The 22,907-nt window shown below is 43.1% G+C and overlaps 1 protein-coding gene across 2 annotated transcripts in view; it reads right to left on the bottom strand.

Moving 5' to 3' along the window:
- Positions 1–22,907, bottom strand: part of PCSK6 (proprotein convertase subtilisin/kexin type 6) — a 357,311-nt gene that overhangs the window by 31,489 nt on the left and 302,915 nt on the right. For both annotated transcript variants that reach the window (XM_077473028.1, XM_077473027.1), the window contains exon 18: positions 6,366–6,469. In XM_077473028.1, the coding sequence (XP_077329154.1) occupies positions 6,366–6,469 (104 nt within the window). The remainder of the gene's footprint in view (positions 1–6,365; positions 6,470–22,907) is intronic.

Here is a 22,907-nt window from a genome sequence, read left to right as displayed (position 1 = left end):
CTTAGGAGAGTGTATGTATTCAGCACAGGGCCAATCAGCCCTGTCCAGACACAGGGTCAGGGATCCTGCAGCCTCATAGGACAGTCAATGACTCCTCCTACAAGCTTTAACCAGAGACCGATAGATGTCACAAGACTGCTATATACTGATGAGAAAAGCTATTTAGCAGTTTATATTTATTAAATAATTGCATTTGCGTGTACTGTGGGAGATCAGATATAGTGAATCCAGGGTCCTGGGTTCTGCTTTTAGAACCACTTATTTTAAAGTTGCAAACACTTTTTAAACAATGGATAACTTACCAGGATAATACATGGTTACCCTACTAAAAAATATTGAATTGGCCGTGTGACTTTCTTTGTAGCTAGAGCAACCATTCTCAACCAGGATTACATGGGTTGTGACTGATTGACTTGTCATTTAAATGGTGCCTTCATAGTTCCAGGGCCAACTCCACTTGGCAAAACCAGCAGCAAGGCACCCATGATCTTTTATAGTTGTCTGTAAGGGTGGCCTCCTTCCTACTAACAAATGTAAGAGGCATTTTTCCCACTGGGCCACAATGGACCATTGGATTTTGGCTGGGGTTTCAAGACCTCAAAATTATTTTAGGGGTTTCTCCGGTGTACAAAATTTGGGAAAGGCTGAGCTAGAGGCATGACACACATTGGGGTCAATTTACTAAAACTGGAGAGTGCAAAATCAGGGGCAGCTCTGCATTGAAACCGATCAGCTTCCAGTTTTTCTCAAAGGTTAACTGAACAAGCCCGAAGTTAGAAGCCGATTGGCTACCATGCACAGCTTTTGCACTGAAGCTTTAGTAAATCAACCCCACTGACTCTTACTGAAAGCTTCAGCTTCCCAATTAGGCAGGCTGTGCCAGATGTATCCCACCAAGGAGAAAGCCAAACAGCTGTGAAGGCACCAGGACACCAAAATCTAAGAGTCCACCACTGGGGCGAATTACTCAGGAATGCAAGAGGTTAATTTTCAGTTTACTATGAACCAAAGTTTTATTTAGGAACATTGCTGACTTGCTACCAAATGACAAGTCACACACACTAATATTAATTTATAATAGGGATAAAAAAATAAAGTGACCTTCATATGAGTGATGCTCAGTTCTCTAAAAGCTGCATTTTAAAGAAACCACCTCCATCACTTAACACTTCAAAAATTTCCTGAAAGATCGTATAGAGAAAAAAAAAGCAGCAAATTCTCCACTCATGTGATGTCATCGCACTGCCAAAGCAATGTAGAGTATGTACAAGGCATCAAGGATCCTCTTGTCTAAAAATGAGCCTGTGGTTCTAATATAAATCAGCTAAAGCCTTGCATTTACACTTTCATCCCAGCTGTAATGCAGTAAAATCTAGAAAACACCTCTGTGCTTTCCTAACATCGAACAACATCACGGGTCATCGGGCCACCCAGACACTTTCTAATCTGGCCTGTGTGTGGCAAAGCCACAGGGCAGAGAGGTTCATCTTCCTGCCGTGTTAAGGAACTATGCTGGAAAAACAACAACACAACATTAAAATATTCATTTACGTCAATATTGAACCTGCCAAGTTAACTCCACTAATCTACAACGGAGACAGCTTGGTATCACTAGCACATCACTAGAAATCCACATCCTAATTGATTTATAAGGAATTTGATTTTCAGTGATGAACATATTCTGGAAGAGGGTCCAGGCACTCTAATTCTGCTATTTCTGGAAGAAATGGGACTAGAAACATATAACACTATTTCAAAATAAAAAAACAAACCAAAAAGACGCATTTAACAAAACACATTTTTATTATACATTAAATTTTTTTTTTTAAAAACACGTCATTAAGTATTCCCAATACAGATCTGCATTAGTAGTAACATCAGTAACCAGAATACAAGATCATTCAAGCAAGCATCCAAAGGGTTTCCAATCCATAAGTCAAGGGTGTGAACATTAACAAATTGGAAACCACATACTGTATAACCAATAAAAATTAATGTTAAGAACAGTGGAATGAGGACCAGATGTCCAGCCTGCCAAGGGAAAAATTTGTCAAAAAGTTTCCATTAATTTGAATATTTCCGAATTAACGAAACTGTCGAATTTTGTTTAAAAACAAATTCGGAACTAAACAAATTGCACATGTCTAAAGCCCAGTGCATCTGTATACTTAGTTGAATACACAGTATACAATTACAGTATACAGTAGTTCATAGGAGAATCTTTTGAAGGTTTGGACATATGATCCTCAGTCAACAGCTATTAATTTTTTACTGGTTAAAGCGGAGGTCCACCCTAAAGTGGACCTTCCGCTCATCGGAACCCTGCCCCCCTCCGGAGCCACAATTGGCACCTTTCAGGGGGGGAGGGGGGTGCAGATACCTGTACAGTACAGGTATTCTGCACCCACTTCCAGGATAGCTCTCTGCGGAAAGGGGCGTAGATTACGCTCCTTTCCGCAAGTGCCCGCCCCTTTCCGCAAGTGCCCCGCTGCCTGCTGGGAAACACACAGATCCCAGAGGCAGCGGGGACCGTCCTTATTGCGCAGCGTGGCTCGCGCATGCGCAGTAGGGAACCGGGAAATGAAGCCGAAAGGCTCCACTTCCTGATTCCCATACCCAAGATGGCGGCGGCAGCACCCGACAGACGATCTAGAGATCGGCTTCGGGTGCCGACATCGCGGTGGACAGGTAAGTGCCACTATTTTAAAAGTCAGCAGCTGCAGTATTTGTAGCTGCTGGCTTTAAAAAAAAAAAACGCGGAGTCCCGGCGGACTCCCACTTTAATGTGGTTTGCAATTTGTTGATGTCCGCACCTGAAACTGGTGTAAATTGTTTTAATCAAGAAAAGTTTATTGAAGTGAAAGGAAACAAACATCCACTTATACAGTACATACATCCCCTTAACTTATATTCCCTGATACACTAGGTATAGGATTCATTATTATTATACAGGTTTATACAGGTTTTATATAGCGCCAACAGTTTGCTCAGCGCTTTACAACATGAGGGCAGACATAACATTTACGTTACAATTTGGCACAAGAGGAATAAGAGGGCCCTGCTTGTTAGAGCTTACAATCTAAAAAGGAAGGGGCAATTGATACAAAAGGTAATAGCTGTGGGGGATGAGCTGATGGAGGAAGTAAAACAGTGTTAGTTAGAAGCAGGATAGGCTTCTTTGAAGAGAAGGGTTTTCAGGGATCGTCTAAAGATGGATAGATTAGGGGACAGTCGGACAGATTGGGGTAGGGAGTTCCAAAGGATGGGAGAAGCTTTCGAGAAATCCTGGAGGCGAGCATGGGAGGAGGTGACAAGGGAGCTAGAGAGCAGGAGGTCTTGGGATGACCGAAGAGGGCGGTTTGGTTGGTATTTTGGGACTAGGTCAGTGATGTAGCTGGGGGCAGAGTTATGACACTCAAACTATATATCTCAATGTCAGAGAAATCCAATCTATTCTGTAGTGGAAATAAAATAAAACTAAAACACGGAAGATAATTTCTAAACTACTTTGTAATTGTTACCTGGCCTTGCGTATAAGAGCATCTTCAACAGAGTCGGTACTCTACCCCTGAAACTCATCCTGTCTGATCATGGCTATATACATGTAGCACCCATGTCCTAAAAGCATGGCTACAGGTAAATTTAGTTGTGCTGGGTGGTAGCCAGCCTGGCTAATTTGTAGTGTTTAGTGGTCAAATGACTTCTGTTCTAAAACCTATTCAGTTGTGGCTTCTCCCTTTAGTCAGTATTTTGCCACTGTTGCCTTTGACATTAGTATGATGGACTACAGTACATTCAAGTAATGGATAAACATACTTTTCTCAGCCAGATTCGCTGCTATGAATGCTGGAAAAAGCCATTTAATGAAAAGAAGTCAGATGATCAGGGTTAGTCTTCCTGTCCAGGGCTGCGGCCTGGGTGGATGTGTGTACAGTTCCTGGCTGCTAGGCCTGAAGCCTAGCCAGGTGGTTTCCAACTGCTAGACCTGTCCAAGACCTATCCGCATGTTTAAGTCTCTGCTGAGAAAAGACCATCAAGGATCTGGGAATGATTCGGAAAGGGATGGAGTTCTAGAGAAGCACCAGAGGTGACTTCATGGAGCGGGGATCCATGAGGTGGCTGTAAGAGCTTCAAGAGAACTCGTCCAAAGAATTCAGTATGATGCAGTGAGTAAAGCTCAGTTACTAGAGGAGACAGCCTATTCTACAAAGCACAGATGTGCTGGTTCAGCTTTAAAGGCTTTTTTTCCTGCACTGATGTCTATCTTATCTCACCTATTTTTGTCTAAGGAGTCTGCCAAACTGTTCATTATTAAGGGTGTCCTGTGCCCTATCCTCTCTCTCCCACAATTTTCCTGTTTGAGAAATAAACTTCTCTTGTTAAAGCATAAATGTGACTGGCGCCCAACTTTCTCTCGTTCATCACCCACCATGCCCAATACCCTGCACCATGAGGCTCAGGCTCCCAGTAAAACGAGGTAGATGCTACACACATTTAGCCCTGTAGAAGCCTATTTTTGATCAGTTGCTGTGGTGCTAGGCCTGGGATATGAAACTATGCCTGCCACAGTCTATTAATGATAGGTAAGTTTCTATGCTGGTAAGTGAACTTTTCCCTAATCAGCATGTGACCTCCAATATCGGGATATTAACTTACGAGCCACATACAGTAATGTCAGTACTGCTAAACGGCCTTGTGGAATGAGGCTCGATTCACATCTATGCATGTTGCTTTTGAACGTTTCTGCAGTGCTTTTTGCGGTGCTTGCTGCATTATTGGGCACATGTTTTTACCACAATTTTGCGTTTTTATTTTTTTTACACTGTATGTAGCTGGTTACCAAGGAGGGGGCCGGGAAGCTGGCTGCCGCGTCCTTAACAACCAATGAGTCATCCGCTGTCAGAGGGTTTTTGTGTGTGTACTGTGCGTGCGTATACTGTATAATCCATGTGTTCCCACTGCCATTCAACAGAAGTTGATCTAACAATCCCTTGCCCATGAAAAATGCCCTTGTTGCCATTCAGAGGCAGCTGAAGGGTGAACTGCTGGGGTTGACCTCGGATCAGGCAGCAGGGCAGTGATATTATGGTACACATCAAGCACGACTTTTATTCACATGCCCCACTGCTTGATCTGAGGCCAACCACAGCAGTTCACTATTCAGCTGGCTCTATGACTGTACATGTGCACTTCAGAGCCTGCAACATGTGGATTTGTTTTTTAAAAGCTTTTTCCCGCCAGCTGCCTACTACACTAAGCACTAAGGTGCAAAGGTGTGTGTAAGGGGATACTGGTGGAGGGTGCCACACGGGGGCTCTGACGCACAGTGCCACACTGGGGGCTCTGCCGCACGGTGGGACTCTGCGGACTGATGTATAGGGAGAATGTTGGGACTTGATGCAAGAGCTCTTTCACACGGCCAGCACCGGGGCATCGGCAAAAAAGCGCAGCTATTTTTAGCGAAGCTTTACCATCATTTTTGCAACGCTTTTAACCCCCGCTTTGTGCATAAAAAAAAAAAAAAATTATATATATATATATAATGGAAACATTTTATATTGAAAACAAATAAACCCAACTGAAATGTATTTGTGTCTGTGAGATTACCAGTAAGTAGAATTTTATAGGTACAAGGTCTGTGGTACGATTGCATTGTATGCAGAAGGTGCAGATTCAGTTCAATCCTCCTTTAAGACTCTCCCACTAGTCATGCCCGTTGTTCACCATGGTGCACTATGCATGCTGCAGGTCATCATCTCCCCGGTAGGGGTCCCGGTGAAATATTTTGCCCAGGGGCCCGACGTGGATAAGGTGGAACTGGTGGCCATGAGAGGCTCCTGGTGCCTTTACTGGGTCACCAGTTCCAAGTCTCCTGCCACCCTGCATGTCGCCGAGCTTGGTGCACGCCCCTAAAAAAGATGGCTGCCGTGTGGCGGCCACCTGTAAGCCTTGGGGGCCCCATAATCTCCTAATGTCCGGGGGGCCCATAAGTTGTTTGATTCGAAAACTATTTGAGCTCAAATTTCGTCTGAAATTTTTGTTTTGTTATTATGAATTTGTTCAATTTGTTACCATTGTAATGTGGAAATTCGTATACATGCGAATTTCTAAATAACGATAACGTAAAATGCGTCTGAATTTCAATTCGGAATGAAACGAATCGCACATGTCTAATGGGTAGATCAAGTCTCTCTTTTCAGGGTATTTCCTGAAAATGCATTTGATTTGTGAGGCTCAGATTAAAAAGTTAGTCATTTCATTCTATGGATAAATCACAAGGACAGACATTTAAAAAACCGAAGACCATGCCTAGAAATCTGAGATCAGTGGCAGCTAAAAAAAAACAAAAAAAACTGATGACTTACCAACACACGAATGGCAGGTTGAATGACATTTTTCACATTTCATGAAGACCACGTTGTAGAAAGTCCCTTGCTCACACTCAGGTGTACACACAGAACCTGAAAGGCTGTGAAAGAGACAAATATACTTCAGTAAGGGTAAAGATAATGAATGGCATTCAAAGGCTGCCATCTGTACAAAAGACTACAAAATGTGCACAGCACCAGTTCCCAGATGTAATTTTTTCTTGTGCCTTTATTGGTTGTCTGTTGATTCCATCTCTAGCTGTATGGTTTTTAACCAATAAAGAAATTGTTGGAGTGCGGCTATCCGGATTGAATTTTTCTCTACATTCTACTTTGCATACCGAGCCAGCACCCGTATCTGAGGAGGAGATTTCTGTGGCCCAGACACCTAGAGCAGGTTCCTTTTCTCGGTTCGTCCCTGAATATTGTTAGGATTATACAGATGGACTGTTGATCCTGACCATTTGACGGCAACTGTCTCCGATTAGCATTTGGATAGGTATTGACCTCTAATTGTGACCAATCGACAGGGACTGTTCCTGCAGTGTTACAATTGTACTGATGGACTTTTGATTTTGACCAACTGATGTAAAGTCACTGAATAGTGAGAAAACGAAAGTCCACCACTCCAGGCCAATCCACCGGCGAGCTGCCAACTCTCCAGATAGGTGGGGGTTCCAGGTGCGGGCCGATTGCACAAACCAAGTATACAGAAAACGAACAGAACTCTGGACAGCCGCACTCCGGATTAGGTGAAAAAATGAAAATGCCTTTATTTCTTCAAGTGAAAAAACTCCATATCACACGAAACATCACATCAAAGGGAAAAAACATAAAACAAAATTACTGACGCGTTTCACGCTAAAACCAGCGCTTACTCATAGCTCATAAGTGCTGGTTTTAGCGTGAAACGCGTCAGAAATTGTGTTCTATGTTTTTTCCCTTTGCTGTGATGTTTCGTGTGATATGGAGTTTTTTCACTTGAAGAAATAAAGGCATTTTCATTTTTTCACCTAATCCGGAGTGCGGCTGTCCAGAGTTCTGTTCATTTTCTGTATACTTAGTCCCTGAATAGTGTTAGGATTATAAAGATGGACCTCTGTGTCAGAGCCTGGACACGAACCCTGGACCTGAACCCAGGACCTCTGCTGTGTCTGGTAGTAATGCCGATTGCTTAGGCAACTTTGCTTTGTGCCTCGTTTCTGGTGAATATTTTACTCCCAGCTTCTCCCATGAACTTCCTGAATTAAGCCACGTTTCTGCACTTCCCATTTGCTAGATTGTGCTGTTTCCAGCCGATATCTTGCTTTTGTCTCTCCTGTCACCCGTATCTTCGCTACCACTTGTTACCCATCTGTGGCTTGTTCCTCGACTATGCTTAGGCTTGATCCCAACCTGCAACCACTTGTTTCTGACCTATGGCTTGTTCCTTGACTACACTTCTGCTTGATCCCAGCCTGCAATCACTTGTTACACCAGCCTTTGGCTTGTGTACCGACTACGCTTTTGCTTGATCCCTACCTGCTATATCCACTACTGGGCCCGCCGTTTGCTCATCTCCTTGTGGAGCGATCACAATTACTTTTCACATAGGGCCAGGCGGGTTTGGACAGCTTTTTCCCCTTAATAAATTAAATCATTTAAAAACTGCATTTTGGCCTCACAAAATCTTCCTCTATAAATATATTGGCGTCTGAATCATCATATAAAGTTCTCACACGCTGGTATTTGGTTCCTGCAAGAATCGGCAAATTCTCAACAGACAACACTGGCCTCTGCTTTCGTGGCTGTCCAGAAAAAGGTACCTATATACAGTGGTGTGAAAAAGTGTTTGCCCCCTTCCTCATTTCCTGTTCCTTTGCATGTTTGTCACACTTAAGTGTTTCGGAACATCAAACCAATTTAAACAATAGTCAAGGACAACACAAGTAAACACAAAATGCAATTTGTAAATGAAGGTGTTTATTATTAAAGGTGAAAAAAAATCCAAACCATCATGGCCCTGTGTGAAAAAGTGATTGCCCCCTAAACCTAATAACTGGTTGGGCCACCCTTAGCAGCAACAACTGCAACCAAGCATGTTTCGGAACATCAAACCAATTTAAACAATAGTCAAGGACAACACAAGTAAACACAAAATGCAATTTGTAAATGAAGGTGTTTATTATTAAAGGTGAAAAAAAATCCAAACCATCATGGCCCTGTGTGAAAAAGTGATTGCCCCCCTTGTTAAAACATACTATAACTGTGGTTGTCCACACCTGAGTTCAATTTCTCTAGCCACACCCAGGCCTGATTATTGCCACACCTGTTCACAATCAAGGCATCACTTAAATAGGAGCTGCTTGACACAGTAAGGTCCACCAGAAGATCCTTAAAAGCTACACATCATGCAAAGGAACAGGAAATGAGGAAGGGGGCAAACACTTTTTCACACCACTGTACATACCTGGTGGCATTGCTCAATTGTACAATCATTTTGGAAAAAGATCTTTCTGATAATTACAAAATTTTTTGATCGTCCAATTTTTCCAGACCCAATTATAGCTCTCCTTAAATTAAAACCAGCCTTTCTGAATCAGAAACAATTCAAATTAGTTCTTACACTCCTGATAGCCGCAAAGCAGACTATAGCCAATGCGTGGAAAACAGATGTGGTGAATATTGCAGAAACCAAACGTAGAATGAATCAATCTTTCATCCATGCTAAAATGGACGCTATAGATAAAAACCAGATGACAAAGTTTGATATCATATGGAAACCCTGGATTAAATATTATACGTCAGATAATATTGACAACCGAGTTTTATTGTTATGGTGATTAAGATTTTTTATAGAATTACAACATTAGATGATATATAAAACCTCCTCCGGAGAATTATTCCCTCCCCTTCCCCTCCTATATACCTTTTATGTTCTTCCCTTACTATATAATACTTACTATAAACATACTTTAGAAGTTATGGTCAAAACTTTAAAATCATATATTTTCTTTTAGACATATTTATATTTTCTTGGGATTAAAATGGGATTAAAATGTTTAAAACTCAGCTATAAGAATGTTTTCAAATTCTAAAATATATAAGGCCATTTATTGTCATTCCCACGAGAATATCTTGAAATTCTTCTTTGCTTTGTATCATCCGTACTTCAATATGTTTACTTTTTATTTCTGGTATCACATAATTTGTCTTATATTCTGTACATGTAATTTATTTTAACATAAAATAAAAAATTTTGAACGGGAAAAACTGCATTTTGTATTTACTCAGATTATCTTTGTGTAATATTAAAATTTGTTTGAGGATCTGAATCATTTGAATGTAACAAATTGAAACAAAATAAAAAAAAAATCAGGAAGGGGCAAATACTTTTTCATAGCATTGTAGGTTACATTTCCCGACTGTAGATGCACATGTAAACATCATACTTACATTGCAAAATCAATAAAAAGCTTAAAAAAATGATTTTCAAGTGGTTTTACCTGCAATTTTAGTTAATGACAGGGTCTGTTTAACTTAAACACATACTATCAGAACCTCCCAAAAATGAATTTAAATTAGCCAGCCTTGAATGTCTGCGAGAATGGAGTGAAGCAGAGTTAGTCATCAGGGACAAGATCAGTCAGGGTTGACTGATGCTGCATCCTGAGTTCCGATTGATCGGCAGTCTTTGATCGCCCAGTTCTCTGTGTTCGAGCCAGCAGGGGATGGATGTATCAGACTGATGCTGCATCCTAAGAACCGATCGATTGGCGGTGTTTGAGCACTCAGTTCATTGGGGGGGGGGGGGGGGGGGCGCGTGTAGCATCGGACTGATGCTGCATCCACCCAAGTATGATTCAGAAAAAAATAAATAATCAAACCCCAAACTTTTTTTTACATGGTGGCTCATCTCTTATAGTGTAGTAATTTCTTAGTATAAATAATTTTTCTAAAAAAAATAAAAATAAGATGGAGGCGCCCCTCTTTTACTTATTAACTGTGCACTAGGCTTTACCTGAGATTTGGATATTACCCCATCAAGTTACTTTTTTGGCTTAATTCTTCCATCCACAAGACTTCTTACGTTTAACTGTTATGCCAACTCCTCTCTCCTATTAATTATTGTTCGGTTTTTTGCAACATTTTTTTAAAGGATAACCACCTGCTTCCTGTCAAGCTTTGCACTTTTCTACACTCAAACCATCTACTTTAATACCGTATGATATCAGGAACACTGGAATTTTACTCAGTCAGTACCATGGGAAAAGGGATGGTACTTATGTAGATAATTAAAGTAGATATTAACCCTCGCTGAATGACATTTAATTTGCTAAATCACTGTGTGTCAAATCATTGACATTTCTTTTTTCTTTATTTTTTAAACAAAATTTTTTTCATTTTTTAAATTTTATTTCTGGTTACATCTTCTTACGACTGTTCTGCCAGGCATAAATCACCCGTGTTTGGTCTCTACACAAAGCAGCCAAGACCATTAACATTTCAGGTAGATAATTCATAACTTGACACAGTTGGGAGTACTTGAAGATTTTGATCATCAAAATTCTACCGATGCTAATTAGACAACATGCAGAAAAGAAACTAGCCGCTTTCATCCTACTGGTCAGCTAGGATGATGCCAACCCTGCGGTGAGCTCCAAAGTATAAAAACTGAGATATACAATTAAATATGTCATATCTGAGTAAGATTTTTTTGGGTGATTTGATCCATGTGCAAAAAAATAAAAAAATATATAAAAATATATATATAATGCAGCCACCATATCTACAGTAAGAACCGACAAGCTACAATAATACATTTTTGTTTTTTGGGTTTAATACTGCTTTGAGGGGGTAGGGAATTCATGTTTTCTTTAATGAACACGGTCTGCCCTAACAAAGGGTGAATATCTCAATGCTTAGATTCTGCATTGTGTGTCAACGAGGGAAACACACAAGTCTGCGTCCAATTTGTCACTCCACTATCATTTTAGAAAGGTTCAGAGTAGTCCGCTGTCTTGCTCAAAGGCCTGCTCCAGGACCGTTTTTAAGACAGGGCAAATAGGGGCAGCTGCCCTGGGCCCCAAGCGGGCGCTTCATACTTGTCAACTATCCCAGTTTAAAAATTCCCTTGAAGTTTTAGTCCCCTGCATTGATATGTAAATGATGTCTATGTAAATAGCTGTGGACCATCGGCATTGATCTGTAAACAGAGGCAGCATTCATATGTATATCATGGCCCCCTGAGGTCATATTCACCATCACTTCTGTTGAATGCTGCCCACTGGGGAGATAAAGGGACATGCTTGAAAGTCTTGCCTACAACTGTGGTCATTAAGCCTGTTCTGCAAAGGTAAGCAAATTGGAGGTGGAACCCTTTTTCAAAATAACATGGTGCCACAGCACCCTGAATTTTGGTGCATGTGAATACGTACATCTCAGCAGATGCGTGAGGGTATCAATTAACAATTAATGGCACTGTTGTGTATCTGCTAAAGGGCAGCACATTTCTGTGGTGTCAGGAAAGCGATTTTGCATGCGTTGCCAACACACAAATATGAACGCAGGCTAAATGTCTCACTCGCATTGGTGGTTAGTGTAAATCTTCTCATTACATTGAGGCTTGGTGTACAATCTTTTCATTCACACTAGTGGCCAGTGTAAAGGTCCCCCTTACATTGGTGGTCAGTGCAAATCCCTTCTTATATTGGTGGTTATTGTGAATGCTCCTATTACATTTGTTGTCAGTGTAAATCTCCATTACATTGGTGGCCAGTGTAGAAACTCCTCTTTATATTGGTAATCGGTAAAAAAAAATCCAATTTGCATTTCTGGTCAGTTTTGAATCCTTCCTTACATTAGTGGTTCATGTAGAAGCCCCTTTAAATTGGCGGTGAGTGCAATCTCCCTTTATTGGTTGTTGATGTAAAATCCCCCATTACATTGGTTGCAAGTGTAAATTCTTCATTACATTGTTGATCAGTGTACATTTCCCTTTACATTGGTGGCAAGTGCAGAATTTCCCTTAGACTGGTGGTCAATTTAAATCCCCGTTTATATTGGTGGTCAGCGTAAATATCCCTTAACATTGGTGGTCATTGGAGGTGGTGTGCAGGCAGTGAGGAGATAATGGTCTATAACCCTTAACAACCAATCCATGAGCAGTAAGGATGCGCACTAACCTCTTCCAATCATTGAGTGGTAAGGATATGCAGTAACTTCTAGCAACCAATCAGTGAGAAGTAATAATGAGTAATAATGAGCAGTAACCTCTAGGAACCAATTAGTGAGTGGTAAGGATGTCTAGTAACCAACGATTGAGCAGTATTGATGTACAGTAACCTCTAGCAACCAAACAAGCAGAAGGCATGTGCTGTAACCTCTAGCAAATAATCAGTGAGCCATAATGTGTGCTGTAACCTCTAGCAGCCAGTCAGTGGGCAGTAATGATACACTGTAACCTTTGGCAGCCAATCACAACAGTTGCCTGATCTGATTTCAAGTCTAGCTGCTATTTATTGTATGTCTCAGAGCAGGTGGAGCGCAAAATTGCATAGGGGGAGGGGGCCCCAAGAAAAAGTTTGCCCAGGGTCCAATCAATATTAAAGATGGCACTAGCCTGCTGCAAAGAAGCAACTAGAAATTTTTTTGTTTTTAATTATTTTTAGGAAAGCTGTGCGAGAAGAAATGCTTAACAGTTTTCTCAAATTTGACTGCAAAAGTGGAAATATACTTGTGGACGCAGGGTGCCGGACACATGGATTCCAATAAAGAGTTTTTTTAAATATATATATATATATATTTTTTTATTCTTTATTTAAATTTTCCACTTATTTTAAGTACAAATCCAAACCAAATAATAAAGGAGAACATAGGATCCAAAATACATTCATACCCTTCATATTTCACATTGTCCTAATTTTCTCCCTTTGCCTCTCCATTTCTTCCAAAACATCTCCTCCCCACCCCCCCACAGACCCATTGCCTCGCTATAAATCCTAGATTGTTTAAAGATTTTCCAGCACTTCCATTTCACATAGAATCTTTTACTTCCCCTCTCCTCCTCCATTCCAAGTCCTTCAATTCTATATATTTCTTCTACTTTTCCTAGCCACTCCCTTACTTTGGGTGCTTCTATTTCTTTCCATTTTCTTGGAATCAGGCTCTTTGCCGCGTTTTATCAATGAGCTTGTAAGGGAATTTCTGTACTCCTTAATTGGGGTATCTACTGCGTGGAAGAGACATAACCATGGATTTTCTGGTAGCTGGGTTTTATTTATTACTTTGATATATCTTATTATTTCTCTCCAAAATTCTTTAATTCTGGGACAATACCACCATTTATTTATTTATTTATTTCAGGTACTTATATAGCGCCGTCAATTTACGCAGCGCTTTACATATACATTGTACATTCACATCAGTCCCTACCCTCAAGGAGCTTACAATATAAGGTCCCTAACTCACATTCATACATACTAGGGACAATTTAGACAGGAACCAATTAACCTACCAGCATGTCTTTGGAGTGTGGGAGGAAACCGGAATACCCGGAGGAAACCCACGCAGGCACAGGGAAAACATGCAAACTCCAGGCAGGTAGTGTCGTGGTTGGGATTCGAACCAGTGACCCTTCTAACTGCTAGGTGAAAGAGCTAACCACTACACCCCTGTGGCGTATATGTGCCATACTCCCCGTTTGTCCACACTTCCTCCAACATTTCCCAGATTGTCCCTCCTGATACTTTGCCATTATATCTGGTGTCCAGTACCATCTAACTAAAGATTTATAATTTCTATCATCTTACTATTTTCCGTGGATCTATGTACCATCTTCAATATTTTTTCTATATTTTGGTTCTCACCCCGTGGTCCTAATTCTTCCCATTTTTTTTTTTTATAAATGTTGGTATCTCCGCTTCACATTCCCGTCTTAAAACCCTATAAAACTGGGCAATACCTGCCCTTGAGGTTTTCCCCTCACATATCCGCTCAAAAGCAGTCAAATTTTCTCCATCTCTAAGCGGTTGTGGTAGCCTTAAGACGAAATGTCTAAGCTGCAGATACCGCCACTCATCTAAATCCATCCAATCTTTTTCCTTTCTGTAACATTTCTAGTGTTTTCATTTTCCCCCTCTTTAATTATGTGTCGTAATTGTATATTATCTTTTTTTTTACCCATTTCCCTCCTATAGTGCTTCTACCTGGTGGAAAAAAAATCATTGTCTTTTAAATATATTAATGGGGAATTATATTTCCACTTATTGTGTTTGTGTACTCCCTCTCAAACTCTAAACACATTTTTTGTGAGTTAAGGTGTTGTCTCCCCTAGTGATCTGTATTTTGAAGGTGTCCAAATTTCCCTACCTAAATTCTGAGGCTCTAATTTCCTTTAAAAAAGGGTGGGCTCGTGAGGCGCAGTGCTCACCCTGTTGTGCGACAATAGTGAATGAATATTTGCTATTGCCACACCATTTCGCCTCCCGGCCAATCAGGAAGTGGGTCCTGAGACCCGGGTCCCGATTGGCCAAAAGAAGAAGAGAGCCTATTGGTTGAGGAGGAAGGAGACACATGGCCACCGAGATGCAGTCGGTGCTCTCTGAGAAAACACTGCTCTCAGCCTTGCCGCCTCCTTTCTTTCTGAGCTATCAAAACAGCGCCGCTCCAGGGGGACGATGTGATCGGAGTGACGATGAGAGACTAGTGCGGGCTGTGAGCGCCAGACACACTGCTCAGAGGCTGTACCCAGACACCTGCTCATGCTGTCACCCATCAGGGATCGGATCCGGGTCAGCGATCAGGGCAGGAGAGCGGGCTGTGTGTGCTAATCTCGGGGTGCCCGGTCTGCGTAGGATCGGATGTGGCAGGAGGCAGAGTATCCCCAACCAGCTGAGTACTGCAGAGGAGAGGCGAGTGTGCCATGTACATCTGAAGAGTTAAGTGGGGGGGGGGGCTGGAGCAATGGGGGTTGGGAGTGTTCGTGGTCAGGTCAGACTGCCGCCCCCCCTCCCCCACAAATGGAGCGGCAGCTGCCACTGACTAAGCATCCCGCCTCCTCCCCCCAGGCATTTACTTCATCTCATCAGGTCTTCAGGGCAAAATGTAGAAGGATAAGTTCACCAAGCTCAGGTGTGGTAATTAGTCGGCACAATGGAGGAAATGACATACAGCTGACAGCCTACATCCTGCTGGATGAAGACTGAACTGGCTTTGAAATACGGTCCGATGACTCCAGGTCGTGTTTTGCTAAATTTAAATATCATCCTCATTAATTACAAAATCTACTTGGCAGATTATTAGCCTACACAGCTATGAACTTCTGAACTTGTCCTCCATGGGAGAAATTCAGAACATCTTATATATTACATGTGCCAAGATCAAAATTGACTGCTAAGAGTACAAATTATTATCAGATGAACCACACAATGTATTTACCATTCATCCAATATAAGCGTTATTTGTTACATTCTGTAGGATAACCTAGTTTGTACAAATTATCCAGAAAACATTAAAATTCTAAAAAAAGTATTAACCCCCCCTTGAGATTTTTCGTGTTTTCTTGCCTCATAACCTGGATTGTTTGAAGATTTGCGTCAATTTACAGAACATGCCCACAACTTTGAAGATTTATTTTAAATTTTTCATTTTTATTGTGCATAACTATTCACCCCCTAAAGTCAATACTTTGTAGAGCCGCCTTTTGCGGCTATTACAGCTCCAAGTTGCTGTGAATAAGTCTCTCTGAGCTTGCTACATCTTACCACTGGGATTTTTGCCCATTCCTCCTTGCAAAACTGTTCCAGCTCCTTCAATTTGGATGGTTTGCGCTTGTAAACAGAAATCTAAGTCTGACCACAGATTTTCTATTGGATTGAGGTCTGGGCTTTGATTGGCCATTCCAACACATTTACGTGTTTCTAATTAAAACATTCAAGTGTTGCTTTAGCAGTGTGTTTGGGGTCATTGTCCTGCTGGAAGGTGAACCTCCATCCTAGCCTCAAATCACACACAGAGTGGGACAGGTTTTGCTCAAGAATATCCCTGTATTTAGCACCATCCATCTTTCCCTCAACTCTGACCAGTTTCCCAGTCCCGACTGCTGAAAACCAACATGTTGCTGCCACCACCATGTTTCACTGTGGGGATGGTGTTCTTTGGGTGATTTAATGTGTGTGGTTTGCGTCTAGGGTGGCCACCTCAAACCTTTAAACCCGAACACACATGAATTACACCGGTTCTGAGGCTAATTTAATGCAGATTATGCACCAAGAGTTTAATTATCACCTTAATCAGCCACAGAACCTGTGCAATTAATGTGTATTCAGATTTAAAGGGATGAGGTGGCAACTATTTGTGCCAGACAGTGTTTTCTTTGATGGCCAAAAAGTAAATTTTAAGTTCATCAGACCAGAGCACCGGCCTCCATATATTTTGGGAGTTTCCCACATGCCTATTCACAAACTCAAAATGTGCCATTTTGTTTTTTGCTGAAAGTAATGGCTTTCTTCTGGCCACTCTGCCATAAAGCTCAACTCTATGGAGCATACAGCTTATCGTCATCCTATGTACAGATACTCCAGTGTCTGCTGTGGAACTCTGCAGTTCCTCCAGGGTTACCTTAGGTGTTTGTGCTGCCTCTCCGATTCATGCCCTCCTTGCCCAGTCAGTGCATTTTGCCACTCAAAATCTGCCAGTCTGAACAGTGATCTCCACGTAGCCCCTCAGGGCCGCTGGGGACTTTGCTTGCAACAGAAGGTTGTCCAGGTAGCCTAGAACAGCAATTCCCGCTGGTGCAGCAGCGCCAGAACCGGGGCCAACACTTTGGTGAAGACCCGAGGATTGGAGGCAAGACCAAAGGGTAAGGCTGCAAAACTGATAATGCTCCTCTCCCACAGCAAAACATAGGAACCGCTGGCGCTGTACACAAATCATAATGTGCAGGTAGGTATCCTTGATGTTGATGGAGGCAAGAAAGTCTCCCTGATGAAGTGATGCCACCATGAAGCTAATGGACTGCATTCTGAACTTCCGCACCAGCACATAGCGGTTCAGGGCCTTGAGGTCCAGAATCAGACGTCCGTACCCTTCTTTTTTAGGTTTGAATAAAAGCCCTGGAAACGTTCCGACACTGGAACCGGGAAAATTACCCCTTGGAGCAGCAGGCTTGCCCCACACCCCAGGGGGCTAACAAGCAGTTCGATGCAGATTGGACAGAAAAAATCTGCTTGGGGGACAAGTATGGAACTAGAGTTTTTAACTAATAACTGCAGACCCACTTGTTTATCAGAGAGGTTCATGGGCCCGAAAACCAGCGATGATGTCCCCCCACCCAGACTGCGAGTGAGGGCGCCTCTTCATGCCAAAAGGAGCCTTATCTGGGGGTCTGGAGAAGCCCGCTCTCGGTTTGCCCGATCAGAGTCGCTTGGGACATGAAAGACTGAGCCTGTCCGTGGACCCTGAGAGATAAAAAAAAAAACAAAAAAAAAAAAAAACACCTGTGCCGAGAAGAAAGGGCCACACTTGCGACTTGACTCCTTCCCCTTTGACTGTGGAAAAGAAAAGTACTCTTCCCCTCTGTGGCACTCTTAATGAGATCATCCATAATGGCCCAAAACGATCGCCTTGAAAGGGTAGATCAGCTAGGGCCTTTTTAGAGGCTTGGTCGGCAGTTCAACACTACAGCCACAATACCCTACTGCTGAAACAGATAGTTTATAAAGCAAGAGAGCTGCGTCCAAAGAGGCATCACAGACAAACTGCAGCCCCTGGACCAGTTGATCTGCTAATTCTGTGAAGGCAGGAGGAAACTGGTCTCCTTCCAGGTCACGGCACAACAGCTTTGCCCATTCTGTCAGCGTTTGCGACACCAGAGCAATATCCAAAACCAGCTGAAGCGCCAAACTCGCAATAGAGAACATACTGTGGCTCAGAGACTCTGCCTTCCTGTCAGTCAGGTCTTCAAAGGCCGGAGAGTCCTCAACCGGAACCATAGTGGTTTTGTTCCCCGAGAAACCAGGGGATCCACCAGAGGTAGAGTTGTCCATTTTTTGAGCAGACTCTCCTCAAAAGGGATAACGCACAGCGAAACACTTTTGGATCACAAAGGGGCGTTTTGGACGCTCCCATTCTTTATAGACAAATGTGTCAAAAAGGGAGGGATAAGGGAACACTTTTCTGGCATGAGGCGGCTTGTGAGTGCCAAAGGAGACCGGCACCTCCACCGCAGACGTGGCTGCATCCTCCATTTTTAACGTTTCCCGCACAGAAGCAATCCGTGCATCCACCAGTGCTTTCTCGTGCGCAGCCACTGGGGCAGAGGAATCATACTCACTGTCCGAAAGATCTAGGAGCGCGGCCGCAGACCCCTTAGGGTGGGCCCCTTCCACACCAACCGAGACAGCTGAAACTTCTTGCTAGTTCGCCGCCCAAGAGCCACCTCCACCCGGGACACAAAGGACTCCAGGGCTGCCGTCAGTGTGTCAACAGATGACTGGGACCCAGAGGGACCTGCAGCCTCTGACAGGAGGTCAGGTGGGGAAACATGCCCCTGAGACTCCATAGGAGAAAAAAAAAAAAGCCTCACACCCCCGACACTGGACCAGGACACTCCACCTGCAGAGAGGAAGGCTCCCCCAGACTCCCCACCCCCACCAGCGTAGCGCTTGTTGCCTAAGATATAGACCTACACACACGTGTAGTCCAATGGAGAAGAAAATAGAGGAGTCAGCCGCAGGTTAAAAGGTGGAGCATCCACCTGCCAAAAACACTGTCCTGGACTACACTTGGCCGCCATTACCCGAGTCAAAATCCACCATATCATGGCCACCGAGGTACACAAACATGGCCCCCGGGCCAAAGGAAGTCCCAGGCACTAAGGAAAAGGATGCCGGCTACGACAAAATGGCCATGCTACACGAGATGGCAACAGATGCAGTAAAACCCTGTAGCCTTCCAGGATATGAACAGGAGAGAGAGAGAGAGAGAGAGAGAGAGAGAGAGAGAGAGAGAGAGAGAGAGAGAGAGAGAGAGTCCAAGCACTGGACTCAGTGCCCCCCCCGGTAAGCACAGCACCTAGGTGGCGCGCACCCCCAGTACTCAACCCCATCCCCCCAGGACCCACTACAGGCACACTACCACATATGGAGAAAAGAGGGGGAGAGAAGGGTTACCAAGGGACCTCCAGGGCCAGGAAAAAAGGGTGCAGGGACAGAGGGGACCCACAGGACCGACCTGGGGAGGAGCCCGCATCTGCCACAAAAACCCCTAAGGGGAGAGGGGGACATTTACACACTGTACCGGGACCAAGCAGGCACCGCTCCAGATAGATCCTCCTCACCCCCGAAGTGGAGGGGCTGTCAGCCATGAGGGACACTGCGACTCGAGCAGAGACCCGGATGTATGCGACCTCGCAAGATGTCCAACTCGCAAGGACAGCCCCTGTCCAGTGGGGCTATGTCGCGGCCGACCTAGCGAGTAGTTGAGGTCTGCACACGCTAGCTGGCCAGACTGGGGAGACCACTGGATCGAATGTCCAGCCCGTTGCCCAGCCCAGCAGTTGATTGTAGATCTCACTGAAAAAACCCAGGAAAATAAAAAAACTACAAAAAAAAAAAAAATAATTGCCAGGACAAGAGATCCCAGCAGGGAACTAGGTCCTTAGTCCTGACTAGACAGAAAAAAAAACTGAAGGCCTATAGCAGAGAGGGGGGTGTATATCACCTAGGACTGCCCATGGGCATAGCAAAGTCTTTTTTCTGCCTAGTGCCCTACACTCCTGTAGGGGGTGATATAACCCTATGGTTCTGAATGAAGATGGCTGTGTGTCAATGAACGAATGAGAAATCTTTTTATGTTTTTATATATTTTTTTTAAAATAATTATATGCAATACGAACATTGCATAAACTTGCTAAATGCCCTATAGCATGTGATGTTCAGCTGTAAAAGTGACTCCCACGGATGACCGACTTTTAAAAGTTCACATAACAGTAATTAGATAATTGGTGTGTTTTTGCTAGTAACAACCATCTTGGATCTGGAGGAGGAAAATCTTCAAACGTTTGAATCGCTGGGCTCAAGCTACGCCCAACAATGATAGAAGGAACATGAAACCAAAATATGGAACGTTAGGATGCCTAATCCCAGGTTAAAAAAATAAATAAAAATGGCGTCACGTTTCTCTTCTAGCCATGGATGCCCAACTTGATAAAAGCATTTTATAATTTTTTTCTATGCATTTTGGATAGAGAAAAGTTAAATTCAGCTTTTATTGCCATCAGTGACCCCCAGTTGGGGACATTTTTCCTAACTCTCTATGACATCAAAAAAGAAATGATGTAACAGGCGTTTTGTACTTATCGTAAATTTTTTTTTTTTTTAGAAACAGAAATTCTTAGACAATTGGGTTACATGCTGCTGCCTACAGGAGATTTGGATATTGGGAAATAAAATAAAAAAGACCTAATCCTCAGACCAGTGCTAGAATCAAAGCCAAGTCACTACCTCAGAGGACATGGAGTTCAAACCAACAGAATCTTTCAGCCACAAAAAAGCAAAAAGGTGTAACATTTAACCAACCAAACAGGGAGAACTTGCCAACAAAAACTGGTCAACAAAGGAAACACTGGGAAGTTTCTCAGTCTCAACGTTTTACTAAATACACAAGAGTAAAATCAGTCTGTATATGCAGTAAAGCATGCTTGTTATACTCATTGTGGAACCTAAGGGGTTAATCCTTTTCATTGAGTAAAGCCTGTTTGATCCTATCTTCTCTGGATCCTTCCCTTCTTCCATAGTGCCCAATCCATCTTCTGATAGAACAGAGCCTTGGGGGCACTCAGCACATTCTTAGGTTGGTTTGGTATTGCTACAGGTTTTTTATAAAAAAATAAATAAAAATTATTTTAGGGGGGGTGCATGTGATCAGCACAGGGCCAATCAGCACTTTCCAGACAGAGGGTCAGGGGTCCTGCAACCTAATAGGGCAGTCAGAGGAGAATGAAAACTCCTCCTACAAACTTTAACTAGACACCTTCTTAGTTTGGTGAGTATTGCTACAGATTTTTTTAAACTTTGGGGGTGGGGGGGTGCATATTATCAGCACAGGGCCAAACAGCACTGTCCAGGCAGAAGGTCAGGGGTCCTGCAACCCAATAGGGCAGTCAGAGGAGAATGAAAACTCCTTCTACAAACTTTAACTAGACACCTTCTTAGTTTGGTGTGTATTGCTACAGATTTTTTTAAACTTTGGGGGGTGGGGGGGGTGCATATTATCAGCACAGGGCCAAACAGCACTGTCCAGGCAGAAGGTCAGGGGTCCCGCACCCTAATAGGACAGTCGGAGGAGAATGAAAACTCCTCCTACAAACCTTTACTAGACACCGAAAGTCACAAGAATGCTATATACTTTGGATAAGAAAAGGTATTTAGCAGTTTATATTTACTAAAATAATTGCATTTCCATGTTCTGTGTACTGCTGGAGACCAGATATAGTGAATGCAGGGTCCTGGGTTTAGTAACAATTTAAAAAGAGATCCTTAGGAATAACTGTCTGTACAAAAGTTCCAGCTGGTCCAGGGCTGACGAAAAGCCTTAAACTTTCAACACTTGGCCTCACAGGAGAAAGGCTCTGAAGGAGCAGGGATGACCAAAGCTGGGTATACATGCTGAGTTTTGTTGAACAAAGAAAACCTTAAAGACCCCTGCATCCACACAATCAATGTGGACAGGGGGATCTCCCCTGCCATGCATTTGTATTCTGACAGCAAATAAGCATTCCACAGTCACAGAGGTCACATAATAGACTGCAACGCTGCACCAGAAAATATGTGCAACCACAGTGTGTGCGGTGCGGCAACTGTGCGTAAATCATGAGTGAGACTTCGGTAACTATCAAAGTGAAATCCAAGCCTCACCAGAAGGTTGGACCACAGTACCGTATGGTACAATCCCCATACAGGATTAACGAATGGCTCACAACTGCCTCATCTCCTTATGGTGGTCACATTTGGTAATCAACCTCCACAAATAGAGAAATCTCTAATAGTGTACATTACCCAAGGCTTTCTGTACGACGAGCAGCATATGTGATAACAACAGCATCAAGAAACTCTGCCTTACACATTTCAACCAAATTGGATATCCTCAGAGCCCCAAGGACATCCTATTTGGACACAACACATAAGCTTCTACAAATGAACTCTACTGAAAGCTTTGGCAAAAAAAAAAAATGTTATAGGATCCTCATTATGTTGCTGGGTTTAGACATATGTGCACAAGTGCCCCATGCACTATAAAAACAGTTTCGCAGGCACTGTATTAGGTGGGGCAAGTGCTAGTAGACAATGACTACGTCTGGGGTTTCTATATTCACTAAATGGCGAACAGCGGTCCAGACAGAGTGATAGTCCTGCCCAGGTGGTGGCTGGGCCACTTATCTGCCTGGGTGTTCTCTCTCTTCCTCCGGTCTCCTGCCCGGCCGCCATCATCCTCAAGGAGGGCGGGGAGGGAGATGCTGCATATTGTTAATGTAGTAAGTTGGGCAGCTCCTGCCCTCTG

The sequence above is a fragment of the Lithobates pipiens genome, unplaced genomic scaffold (genome assembly GCF_037356315.1).
Source record: "Lithobates pipiens isolate NorthernLeopardFrog02 unplaced genomic scaffold, aLitPip1_a1.2 Scaffold_8, whole genome shotgun sequence".
NCBI lineage: Eukaryota > Metazoa > Chordata > Amphibia > Anura > Ranidae > Lithobates > Lithobates pipiens.
This window is presented reverse-complemented; position numbering and strand designations above follow the sequence as displayed.